The 13,046-nt window shown below is 42.4% G+C and overlaps 2 protein-coding genes across 2 annotated transcripts in view; both read right to left on the reverse strand.

The window, feature by feature from the left end:
* ppp1r37 (protein phosphatase 1, regulatory subunit 37) overlaps positions 1-11,112 on the reverse strand; it is a 47,765-nt gene extending 36,653 nt beyond the window's left edge. Inside the window, exon 1 of the mRNA XM_047593467.1 lies at positions 9,401-11,112. Within this exon, the coding sequence (XP_047449423.1) occupies positions 9,401-10,154 (754 nt within the window). The 5' untranslated portion in view covers positions 10,155-11,112. The remainder of the gene's footprint in view (positions 1-9,400) is intronic.
* Positions 11,113-12,005: 893 nt separating this feature from the next.
* Positions 12,006-12,787, reverse strand: LOC125013123 (histone H2A, sperm-like). The gene is made up of 2 exons (XM_047593468.1): positions 12,685-12,787; positions 12,006-12,484 (listed from the first exon to the last, which is right to left on the reverse strand). The coding sequence occupies exons 1-2, from the start codon at positions 12,785-12,787 to the stop codon at positions 12,054-12,056; spliced, it is 534 nt and encodes a 177-aa protein (XP_047449424.1). The 3' UTR covers positions 12,006-12,053.
* Between the last annotated feature and the right edge of the window lie 259 nt (positions 12,788-13,046).

The following is a 13,046-nucleotide window of genomic DNA, read 5'->3' on the forward strand; positions in this document are numbered from 1 at the left end:
TCTCCGCTCTCTACTCGAAAAGAAACTATCGTCAATGATGCCGCATGGGTGCACCTGATGCACGCATGGGTGCACCTGATGCACGCATGGGTGCACCTGATGCACGCAAAGCGCTATCTGCATGATTGTTTCTTGAGTTTCTTGCAAATGTTTGCAACATCTACCAATCACCTATATCAAAACTGCATCAGATCACTTCAGCTTCTCACCCTCCTTCATGTCATATAACTTTTTCCACCAGCCGTAGCCACAACTCACTGAAGCGGTGTTTTGCCACCACTTCCTGTTTAAAAATCACCTGTGTTGTTTTACACATAGAGACGTATAGAGGAACATGCCAAACCTCAAGGCAAACGTCCAGAATCGGGTGCAAATGCTGAGGTTGGAACACAGAAGTGCTGCCAGCTCCTACTTAACAATCAAGTGACAGTGTTCAAAATAACCCCCCTGTCCCGGTCTCCCTGCCATTTCACACCGCCGTGCTGTGTACGGTGGCAGCGGCGTCATTCACACATGACAGCTGGCTGCTCGGCTCGTCAGAGGTGGGGGGCAAAGAGACGAGGCCCGTGGCACTGCTGCGGTGCGCTTGTAGGAGTCTGCATGACAAGATGGTGTCAGTAGGTGAAGTACACAGAGAAGATAAAAGACTGAATTTTAGAAGGGAGGCGCTTAAAACAGATGGGGCTCAAAGGTTTAGACCATCACTTAAACCCATTTACATAACCTAAATTATACGGCACAGGTCTGCACAAGATCAGAAGTAAACAAAAAAAAGTAAATTTGACGGCCTCGAATGGAGTAGCTTAAGAAACGGCTTAACAGCAGCGCCATCGTGCCCATACCCAGGAATTTATTCCGAGTAACTGCGTGCAAATCAATAATTAACAGACAGCACTTGAGGCAGACTGAGAAAGAATCTGAAAAAAAAAAAAAACTTTCAACACCTGCACATGCCAGGCTTCCTAGAAAACACACAATATCCCTCACCAAATGAGTCTTCGGATTTCACGTCGTTGCACAACACAGAGCTCCACAGTACCTCAGGGCTGCTTGCACTTTACTGCGGAGACGGCAGCTACAGATGGAGACTTAATAGTATCACAACATGAAGATTTCATGCCTTTAGAAATAACACAATATAACTGCCTATCAACAACAGCCTCTCTCTTGATCTCTTAGCATGGTGTGGGTAAAAAAAAAAAACAAAAACAAAAAGAAAACCAGAGCAGCCATTTTAAAACCATCTCCCACTTTAACGGAGAGAGAGAAAGCTGCAGGACCAGATGGAGAGTGACTTTATGAGCGAACAACGGTTGTGTGCCCCGTTTTAAAATGAAGGAGCATTTTGTGCAATGGGAAGACAGCGTAGGTAATGTTTTTTTTTTCCACATAGTCATGGGTGACAAGAGCAGGTATGGCAGAAAAAGAGGAATTCCTGTTTGACAAGTACAAACAGTCCTACACAGGTACATGGATTAGAAATGAACACCAGTTGCAAGCCACAAAAAAAAAAAACAAAAAACAAATTTCATTCAGACCATTATGTCTCGTCAACCATTTACAATGAGCCACAGTTCTTAATACAAATGAATGTGGTTTAGCTCTACAGTACACATGCAAAGTCTAAGGTCAAGGTTCAGTACAAAACACGTGCACTATTATTATTTTATTTATTTTTTTCAAATTCGCATGGCAAACTAAGGTGCCTGTGTCGCGCAGACTGGCAGACATGCATAATAGATGGATGTATGAACTAGACCCAGCTTAGAGGGCTGCAGTGTTAATACTATGGCGGCGCGCCAGGGTATAATTTGCTCTGCCATGGTCTCCTAACGAATCGGAAATATTTTTGCACATTTGAAACAACTTGTGTATGTTTTTCCCTATTCCTCCCCATCTCCCATCTACCCCCAAATCCTCTCTCCAGAGCCGCCTCCTCTCATACCCTCCACATACACCGCACGCTCACCTGCCCTTTACTCAATTTAACCTGACGGAGAAAACGGCACTGACAAGTCACGTAACCATTTTTGTTGTTATTAATAATTTACGTTACCGCCACTGTTTAAAACCCAATGTTTGTTCTCTTTAGACCGTGGAGATTTGCAATTATTTAGAGGGAGTTGTTCAAACCTCGGAGGACAACACTCCAGACACAAAAATGAGCTAGCCAAACCTTATAAGAGCTAGCTAGTAAAGTTAAATTGAAAGTAAATCATTTACTATAGACCCCTTCACGGCCTACGTCACGGTGACGTCACGTTAGCTGGAGGCAAAACAGAGGGAAGCTGGAGGGGAACGCTGTCATTGTCAACCGGGAAAATGTCATCTTGCTGTATAAAAAAAAGCTAAAACACTAAGCTTAAGTTTTATCGCGTACCAGCCACTGCCTTTGGTTGAACGCGATTAAAAGAAAGGACTGGAATGAGACAATCATCGACAACTCTCTGTTTGCAGTGCACACTTCATATCAGGTAAGACTGATATGTAATGCATCATCAGTTTCAGCCTGGATGCTGCTATGGGTTGGACTAAATTGTGACTGAAATTGCATTAAGTTAATCATTATTTGGGGCATTCTTGCTACAGATTAATACTAATGCTAACTGCTATGTTATTGGCTACGTTACCCTCCACAGTGTTTCCCTTAACTTCTTGTAATATCTTTGTTGGAGAGGCTTCATTTGATAAAGACAGACCCGACTTCGTCCCCTCTGTGTCCTCTTTTGGTCAAATCCAGTAAGTGAAATATGCTAACTGGTATTTACAGGTTATATGGTGTTAGAGATGTTTTGCCTCCAGCTAAGCCCCACCCCTCAAAAAACATTTCATTGTTTACAAACTGTGAACTGTGATTTAATCGCTGATACTTTTTAAACTTACATACAACTGTTCATATAATGCCACGACTCAACAGCCTTGTGTTTTGTAACCCTGTATATGATCTGCGCATGTTGGGATAGTATCATAATTATGAACCCACCAAAAATAATATACACCACATCCTAACATCAACAGCAATTTTCATTTGTATTTCAAAAAAACAAACTAGCTTAGCTCTAAAACTGCCTTTCTCTTTTCTATTTCTGTGCCTTCTTTGCACCACCAATAGTGTGAACTCAATATATCTCTTATCTATTCACGGGAACCTGGGTGTTAATCTCACCTATATGACACCAAATATTATCAGCTGACATCTGAACTGATTTAACACTTAAATAGAACAAATGCTGTAATTTGTTCAGGATCAAACAGCGTCTTTAAATATAAGCCCTTATGAGCCGATTATGAAATTTGTTATGTTTGGCTCGGATCACTCCAAAAGACTTTGGAGATATTTTATTTTTTTTTCCCTCCACTGGTCCATAAAATCTTGAACTGGTCTGCAGCTTGTGCAAACTGAACTAGCCTCTAGGATTTCAGTGCCTTCGCCCGTGTTCTACAGTGAAAGCTTTGCTTATCAGTTTGTAACTTGGTCCACAGCCACAACAAATAACATTTCATGGGTCACAGAGCCTCTGGAACCCGGTGCCAAGTGGGCCTCGGATCTGATGACATGAGACAGAGCAGCACGTAGGCCAAAGACTTCAGTTCCTTGTACAATAAACAGCTGTTAATGTGAAAGTATTGTATCAACTGCAAGTGTCAGATTTCAACTTGGTATTACAATAACGTTTTATAATAATCACTGTATTCTCTTATTTTCTCTGGGATATCTGTAAAAAAAAAAAAACACATCTTGCATAATGACTTAAAAAACAAAGTCTCTGCATTAGTGTTTGCAGTGACTGATAAGTCTGATGAAATAAATGACTTAGGACAAACCTCCAGTGCTTTTGTAATTACATGCATTGCTGATATAAGCCCAAGCTGCACCCACACTACTCTGACCAGTCAGGACGGAGGAGGAACAGGGGAGGAGATGTGGAGGGATAAAGGGGGGAGAGCTATGCAGCATGTAGGGAAGTTCAGGAATCTCAGGATATGATGTATTTGCCAGTATTTGTCCAGGCCTGAAGGGATAGAACAAGCGTCACTCAAGTCTTGACTGAGAAATGCAAAAAGGAAAAAAAAACAAGTTCCAACCATATTTTACTTCTCGTGCAATTTATGAGTATGAAATTAAGCTCCTGGCTATATTATTAAAGCTGTAGCTCTGAAAACTAGCTAAGGTTTCATGATATTCCCTGGTCAATCCTAGGAAACACACATCGAATGCTAGCTGATACCACTGAACTGGACTAGGGTTATGGAAAATGAGCATGAAAGAAATGGAAACAGGATACCCCACTACCTGAGACTGCTCCCTCCTGCAGCACAGGTGTTTACTTTAAAAAGGGAGATGCCATCAGGTTCCCTCGTTTCAGAATCTCATATTCTGACAGCAAATAAACCAGATATCTCTTTCTTCGCAAATGTCCAAAATACTGATCTTCTGCCATATTCTTCCCTCTGCTTGTGTATGGACGAAGCTCCGGGCTCTGTGAGCTCATTTCACTGTTGTGCTTCTGACAGATGAAATAAGACAGGGACCCAGTGAACCTGACACTAGATCTGCAGATAAAGGGTCTGGATGCATTGTGGACCTATTGTGACTCAATCTAACCGAGCCTGACTAGCCTTGGGTGAGATACACACAGATTCCTCAAAAATAAATGTTAGGAAAAGCCTGTGCTCAAACTGGAGTTTTAAAAACCTACAAGATTCTGAAACTAGTTTGCATCATTCGACTGAGGAAAAACTTCACAGATATTGTTGTATTTCTTTGATCTCGCACACAATGGATGGAACATTTAAAAATAATATGCGAACAAACACTACAGGATGTTGTTTTTGTTGATTTGGTGCCAGATTAGGGAGCGATACCCTGACATGATCTCATCTGGAGGCGGACGCAAACAAAACAGAGACTTTGGTGCAACAACTTGCTGTAACTTTGTCATAGAGAAAAAAAGAGAGAAAAAACAACAACAACAAAACAAAAGCAGACGGCTAATCGAGGTTCAGAAATGGTTGGATAGATGAGGACAATGTGGGAACTGGAGGTGACATTTTAATTAATTAATTAATTAATTAATTAATCAGTCAACCCTAATACGCCACTTACCATTAGACTCGGGGCCTGAGCCCGGCTCAAAGAAACAAATCTAGGTCATCTGTTTTAAAGATTAGGAGGTGTATCATTGAAAAAAGTAGTAATTACGTAAATCTGTAAAACATACCAGAAAACTCTTTTACTACAGCCGTACAAGCATCAAGTCTTATGCACTAGTCATAAGACCGTATTAGTTTATTAGGGACTCAGACTCTTGCTCAACGATACTGTAATTTCCTGAATCTGTCCATTAAAGCCTTGATTATATTTAATCTAGTGTGTATTTGACTCTGCAAACCAGTGACACTGTAACCGCTGGCTGCCTCAGATGTAAATGTCACGTCTCTGTCATCTCCAGATAACACGAGAAGAAGCTGCAGTGGTGGCATTTAGGAGCTGCGATGTTTGCCACATCAATCAAAGAAATGTTCTGATTCCAAAGTGTTGAATCCTGTTCAGCTGATTTAAAACAAGTTGTGCAGCTGCGCTGATCTTATCCGACCGTGTGTGCGTGTCTGAGGCCGTTTCTACAGGTGTTTGATGTCTCTTTCTTTGTCCTTGCAGACTTTCACAAAGGTTTTTCAGTTTTGTTTCTCACATAAGAATTAGTTCACTATCTTTTTTTTTTTAATGCTTGTGGTTAAGATTGAGAATGGTAGGCACGTACTATTATTGTTTTCTCCATTACTCGATGATTCTTATCAGGTAATGGAGTTAAGGAACTTGTTTCCAGCTGAAAGATAATCGCCCGTGCAGTCATTACCCAACAGGAGAATCGGACCTATTTGCTTAGTTAAATCCAGGTGTGTGTGTGTAGTGTATAACAGTCCTGAACTAAATCTCAGCTTCAACAAGGTTGTGGTATTGAGTGGTTGTTTAAAAACGACTGAAAGAGCTGTTGATTCAATTGTGTTTTCATTTTGGAGGCAGTGGTTTGTAGTCGTATTGAATTGTGTCAAGTCGTACCCACACACTTTACTGTTATTGTGGCAACCCCATTTTTAGACTGTGGGCTAAATAACGGAAACACTTTTGAGTTTAATTCAATTCAGTTGAACAGCGACGCAAAGTACATTCCTTAAAATGATCATATAGTTGAATGACCACCTCTCTGATGTTGTTTCAACACAAACTGAGCATTATCAGGAATGTCACGTTAATCTTCACTAGTGTCCCTAATGAATTGGCGAGTAAATCTGCATGTCGTGTACTTTCATTTATCACATTTATCCAACCTACTGGACTAATGTTTGGATGAATTAAAGACAGTGGTATCCTCGTCCACATTAAAATCAGGACATTAGATCATGCTAACAACCTGACAGCCATCTGCCTCTACACCAAAACAATGAGCTTAACTTAATCACATGATAAATGCCTCTGATACATAATCTAAAGCAACACTACAATAATCTTAACACTTTGTGCAATATCACAATGTCAATTGCTGCGTTTTCATTACCTCTAGAAAATAAGTAAAACCCAAATATCACAATAAAAAACTGGAATGTAAATTTGGAAAAACCTCTCAAATATCGCTGACACACTTTTACGCTCTAATGAGGTTTTTTGAGCCGATATAAAAGTTTACCACAAAAGTGCAATGGCAACACTTTTTCCGCAATTCCCCTTTACCGGTGTCACTGGGGATGACTCAGGGGGTCATGTGACCAATTTATTTGAAGTCCACTTCCTCAAAGTGAAGTCTCCTTCTCATAACAAGAATTTAAGAGAACTATGGGACATCACAGGACGAGACTTTACAAGAATCACAACTCATTCGCAAAACACCTTTCAATGGAAACGCATACAGAGCGAAATTGCACTTTATTGAAATATCTGGAATCACTTTCATTTTGTGAGAAAGTGTAATGCTGCTCATTCTTCTGTAATATATTTGCTTTTTTGAATTGCTGTTTTTTTGATATTGCTGTACTGAATCTGCTATTTTGCATTTTTCTTTTATGTTTATCACATATACTACTATACATCTCCAATCTTATATGGATAATTGTGCAGCAGGCCTGTCCTTGCACACAATCTGCTGCTTTTTCCCAACCCACCTTTGTGTATTTCTTCTTTTGCCCTTTTAATGTGCCACCCTTTGCCCTCCTAATTGCCCCGTGGGGATAAATAAAATTTTTTTTTCTGATTCTGACAGTCTTCTACTGACTTCACCTTTCCTTGTGTGTTTCATAAGGGCCCAGGAAACTGGTTAACTGAACTGAACTTTGCCCCAGGCTAAAGTTATTTCATGTACGATTTACAGGCAGATAAAGAGGCAGCGTGGAAAAGCGTCAGAGTTAAGCAACAACCAGACAATGAAATGGAAGTAATAAACTTGTAAAATTTCTTAAATTGGCACATCAGCGTTTGCACTAATATAAAGCTACGTGTTGTTGACATCACCAGCATTTGGTTGTCTGATCAGATGCAGTAGGGGGGTGTTCGTTCACGGGCGGATTTAAATTCAGCTGAACATGCATCTCTCATATATATCATTACCGCTGCTGCTGCTGCTTTCATGGGTCTTTCTACTCCCCTTCCCCCATCTGGACATCTCGCATCACTGACCCTTGTCTTGGCCTGGCCTACATTTTTGGTTTTCTGCGCCAGGAAAAACAAACAGGACTGTCACTGGTTTACCCCTGACCCACACAGGTCACAAATACATCTTAGGCTGGAAGAAAACTTGTCACAATTTGTCACGTTCTCGGACTGTGCTCGACTGCGTAACGATGTCGACTGCCATCGCAGCACTCTGAGCAAGCGCTGGTTTTCACACCGCGACTGTGGGACTGTTTATTAAATGGTGTCTATTGTCCACAGCAGATGAAGGAAAGTGTGAGTCATGGTCAGATCATCGTGATCACACACGACTTTTCGGCTCAGCCAAAAAAAAAAAAAAAAAAAAAAAAAACGAGACACAAAGCTGCTGTGGACTAAAGCTGTAAAAATATGCACAAGTCTAAGAGCGAGACTGTTAAAAGATGACAATAGAAACAAAGCCCAAAACAAACAGGACCTGTTAGCAGCAGGTCAGACGGATATTAGGATTAAATCAGAGACTGAGGACATTTTGAATAAAAATCCCGCCTCTTCTTTATATTTAGAATAAAAACAAAAACTGCGTATTTGTTTTAGTTTGATCTAAAACAATATTTTATTACTTGTCAGTTCATTAGGGAACGCCAGTTTAAATGAATGTAGTATAGTGTGATAGTCCTGCACTAAATATTAGCTTCATAACGTTCAGGTGATAATTCGACGGTACGATCGTGTTGGAGGAGGTGGTGTGCGGCGCTGTTAAACTGTAACGTGCAACACAAAAACATTTGAATATTACTACAACCCACAGCCTCCAAAATGAAAACACAAATTTATCAACAGCTCTCTCAGTTATCTTAAACAAATGCTGAATACCATCATGAGGATTTAGTGCAGGCCTGTTATATAAGGATGCATTTGCTTTCACTTGCGTACCCAACATACTTGGTTATGTTATAGTATGCATACCTACTAATATAGTGCATATTATATAGGTAAGTGATCACAGAAACGTAAACATCCAAATATTTGCAATAATAGTTTTTTTTTTTACCATCCATTCTGTTTAAATCAAAAATTTAAGCTGGAGTTGTTAAAAAAAGTGTATGTAATATATGGTATTCATCTAAATATATATACATATTGTTACGCAGGCAACTTTTCATTTCTTTGTACCTCCAAAGAGTGACTTCCTTATGTCAACACAGTAAAGGCCATGTCCTTCATGAGCTTCCCTAGACATGCTTTCATTGAACAAACAGGAACCTACTGTGGTAAAATGGCACACCTCAGGGAGTGTTGGGATTCACTCCAACTGCTGCACACAGCACAGCCCAGGGCCTATATTTAGACATACAGTCGTACTGCTGGGGAGGGGGACAAAGCCATGATGTTAATTATCTGACTATTTAAACTCTTGTTTGAAAAACAGGCGTGGACGCAGGTGCTGCCTGAGGACTGCACGGGCTGTAGTGTGACCCTGCAAGACATGACGAGGTCTGGAGAGCGAGACAAAAGAGCGTTACTCTCCAAAACCAGGCGCATTGACACACCTCTTATCAATGAAAACATCCATCCACCCATCATGACTGCACAGAAGACGTGGCATCATGAAAGGACATGTTTTCAATCTGAAGCCGCGCAAGCCTTGAAGAATAACCATAGTCAGCAGACGTGTTCTTACAGGCTCAACAAACAAAGGGGAATAAATAGAAAGTCATTCACACATACAAGCATGCAGAAACAAACAAGTATTACCATGCCTCCAGGGGTCCTTGGGCTCCACCGCTCCGGAGACAATATCCTCATCTGAGGGAAATGTCACCCTTTTGCCGCTTGGTTTGTGTTTATCGTCCCCCTCCTGCACCGAGGGATAGAGTCCAGCTTGATCTGAAGAAGGAGCCTCTGTGCTGATGGGCTGGTTTTCACCGGACTGGCTTTCTGCCGTGCTGCCAGCCGGGACCTCCTGAGGAGGGGGCTTCGACTCCAAAGTACTCTCTGAGAACGTTTTACCATTTGCGGAGTCAGCCTCCAGCACCCCGGTCTCATCGAGACTCAGATCCACCCCGATGTCCATGTCCCCGCCATCGTCCCCTTCCTCCGCGGCGAGCTTTGCAGGCCCGCCGTCCTTATCGTCCTTCATTTTCCCCTCCACAACATCGTCCTTGTGCTGCTCATCGTTAGAAAAGATCAAGTCGGTGGGGTTCAGTGTGGCGGGGGCGTCCTGGATGCTGCCCTTTCCATTTCCGTTGACCTCGTCTATTTCCAGTGTGTCTTGCGCCTGGTGGTTGTCCTCCTCGGCCACCGGCAGGTTGTCAGTGAGCTGAGGCATCAGGTAGGTCTCGGGGCCCTCTGTGGAGACGGTGTTCGGTTTGTCTGCGTCGCTGTCCGTCATCAGTTCAGAGATCCGGGGGGTGACCCCTTCTGTGTTGTTGGTAGTGTTGCGGTCATCGTCCACGTTGCTTTTCGTCTTGACATTGCACAAATCTAGACACTGCTCTTCGATATTCATGTTTTCATTTCCAGTGACACTCTAGCCTGTAATTGTGCCACACAGCTGGAATATTGGGTTAAACAGTGACTAGGAAACCAACTTACATTGATAAGACTGTCTGTACCCGCTCTTGGCCTGTCCTGGTCCTTAAATTACAAAATTAGATTCAAGTGGAATGAGAAAATTAGCCCTAAATGCGTATTCGTCTGTGGTATGGAGTATGAATTATGGTCCCCAAATTACAAGTGACTTTGGTGCACCACCAACTTCAATCCCACATAAATGTCAACACTAGAAATAGGCTTCATGTATCAAACTAGCCAACATAGTTCAACCACCACAGGGGCAGGTAACCATCACTTGGTAATTAAAACCGATTTGCTCCAAATGGGACCCGACCAAAAAAAAGGCTCTCTGGTCGTCAGCACATTATTTAGGAGGAGCAGGACAATCAATTGAAACGAACAAGTCACTCAGGGCGCCTCCATTACGCTAGCGAAGTGAGCTTAACACCAAACCGACTCATCTGCATGAATTAAAGCGAGCTCGCGGCTGCTAGCTTTGCTAAAGTTGTTCTCCAACCATGACGTCCAGGCCCGTGTGCGGTCGCACGCCCGCTTCTTTATCCGTCTGCTTCCCCGCGACAAAGTCCATTCTTCCGCGTCGAGAAAAAAAAATAAATATCCCGACCGTGGCTCCCGTCTCACCCTCTGTCGTGCTGCAACTCGGCTCGCATCACAACCATCGACCAAGGGAAAAAAAAAAAAAAAAAAAAAAAAAAAAACAGGCGTCACACTCGGAGCAACCAGCTAGGGAACAACACGTGTCGGTGCTATCCGGGTTCTTTGTAATATTACACATAAAATAGTCCACACGCTCGGGTCCCGTAGACGTCTCTTTTCCCGGCAGAAGTCAGCTGAACCTGTTTTGTCTACGGCTGTCCTCCGCTAGCTTGTTGAAGTCCAACAACTGTTTGTTGTTCACGCGTCTTACGTCAGCACGTCATTGTCCACGAAGGCTGCGTTCAACGGACGCAGTGTTACAGAGGGCTGCAGAAATATGCAACGTTTTACCGGCTTAGAGGAATATTTGCATTATATGGGTCTGCTTAGCGTCAAGAAGTGTGTTACTCCGTTCAAAACTTTCCAAAAGGAGTATATTTCAAATTGCATTGCGCATCCGAAACAGTTTAAATACTCCCTTTATTTTTGTAGTAGTGTTTTGCACTACTCATCACAAGGTGTGCACTTTTTCCCCCATTTATTCCAAATAGTTTATTCTAGGTTACCTAATATTTTTAACCAAGGTTTTCCCACTCAGTCTCATGTCATTGTTGTCAATTATAGGGATGTATACAAGGATCAAATATGTAGTTTACCCTACTTAAACTTTGGCATAACACATGAAACTTCCCCAGTTAACTAGAGTATGAAGTGTGATTTGAAGTATTAAAAAAAAAAAAAAGCTAGGCAGACCTTCCATATGCATGTAACTTAAGCCACAACCCCAGATTTCGAGTTGCACCTTTCGTTATACAGAGTATATTCATTAGTAGACAGCTTGCTGCAAGCAGAAAACAGTTGAAGTGCATTCATTGTGGACACTAACAGAGTTGCATGAGTTACAGTGGAAGTGCAACGGCTACACCGAGTTGGACAGACAAGTTAGACGAGTGTATCAAGCTCAAGTTCAGTGTCAAGTTTGCGGCCGACAATTTTCCCTGGCTACAGAAAAGAGGAACTGCAGTACAGTTCCTCAGCATTCAGAAAATATAGATTTTACTTTCACAAAGATCTGGTTTCTTAGAAGTAAACCATGCCACTTCCACCTCAACGCATGCTTCCAGTGAAGTGTGCACACCATGACAAGTATAATTTAAAATCACTTTATTGGGATAAAAATTAGATAAAGCGTCAACTAAAATTCTTGAGACTGGACATCTTTAGCAGTGCTTTCGTCTCTGTTTGACTTGGTCTTCTTTGGAAGAAGCGTGGCCTGGATGTTCGGGATGACGCCGCCCTCCGAGATCGTGACCCCCATGAGCAGCTTGTTGAGCTCCTCGTCATTTTTCACCGCCAGCAAGATGTGGCGAGGAGCGATGCGGTGCTTCTTATTGTCCCGGCTGGCATTTCCGGCCAGCTCCAGGATTTCAGCGCAGAGGTATTCTAGGACGGCAGCGAGGTACACTGCGGAGCCGTTGCCAACTCGTTGTGCGTAGTTGCCCTTCCTGAGCATCCTGTGTATGCGTCCCACCGGGAAAGTGATCCCTGCTCTGGAAGACCGGGACACTGAAGACTTGGGTTTGGGTGCAGTTTTCTTTCCTCGGCCGGACATTTTGACTCCGAGTTCTAGGCGAGAGTAGGCAGTGAAAATCATGACCCAGAAACATTAGGGAGTTAAGATTATTCCTCAGTGACAATTAAAATAAAAGGCCAAAACAAGGCCATGAATATAAATAGCCTATTCATTTAGGGGAAGAAACATTAACTCAAAGAAAACTCAATGCACTCAAAGTAAAAACCACAGAAAAGTCTAACTAAACACTCACCAGCACACCACACTTTCTTAAACCTGAGACAGACCGCAGCTAACCACTGGAGTGCAGAATACTCCTTATATGGGTCAGACAGTGATTGGATAATTGAAGACATCTGGTTCATCTGGTGCACCTGCGTGAGGTGGACTGCCTGAAAGCCTTGAGTGAGAAATGGCTGCTACTCAACAACACAGCTTTGACAGCGTTTATTTTGAAAAGACTAAGAGTACACACTTACACACTGGCTACAGCAGGTTTTCGTGTGACGACTGAAAGACTGGGGATCACACACTAAACAACAGCTAAAACTAATGCATTAAACTCTCAGGTAAACTCTCGCGACGGCTGCAATTGTGGTGTGCACAGCAGCCAAC

This window comes from Mugil cephalus, chromosome 9 (assembly GCF_022458985.1).
Source record: "Mugil cephalus isolate CIBA_MC_2020 chromosome 9, CIBA_Mcephalus_1.1, whole genome shotgun sequence".
In the NCBI taxonomy this organism is placed as follows: domain Eukaryota; kingdom Metazoa; phylum Chordata; class Actinopteri; order Mugiliformes; family Mugilidae; genus Mugil; species Mugil cephalus.

What these genes read in the sequence shown, in the direction of transcription:
- LOC125013123 (XM_047593468.1), bottom strand. Translation starts at nt 12,787, where the DNA reads ATGTCTTCAATTATCCAATCACTGTCTGACCCATATAAGGAGTATTCT. An exon ending in TAAGAAAGTGTGGTGTGCTG is followed by an intron (nt 12,485 to 12,684) that starts GTGAGTGTTTAG and finishes ACTCTCGCCTAG; the next exon opens with AACTCGGAGTCAAAATGTCC.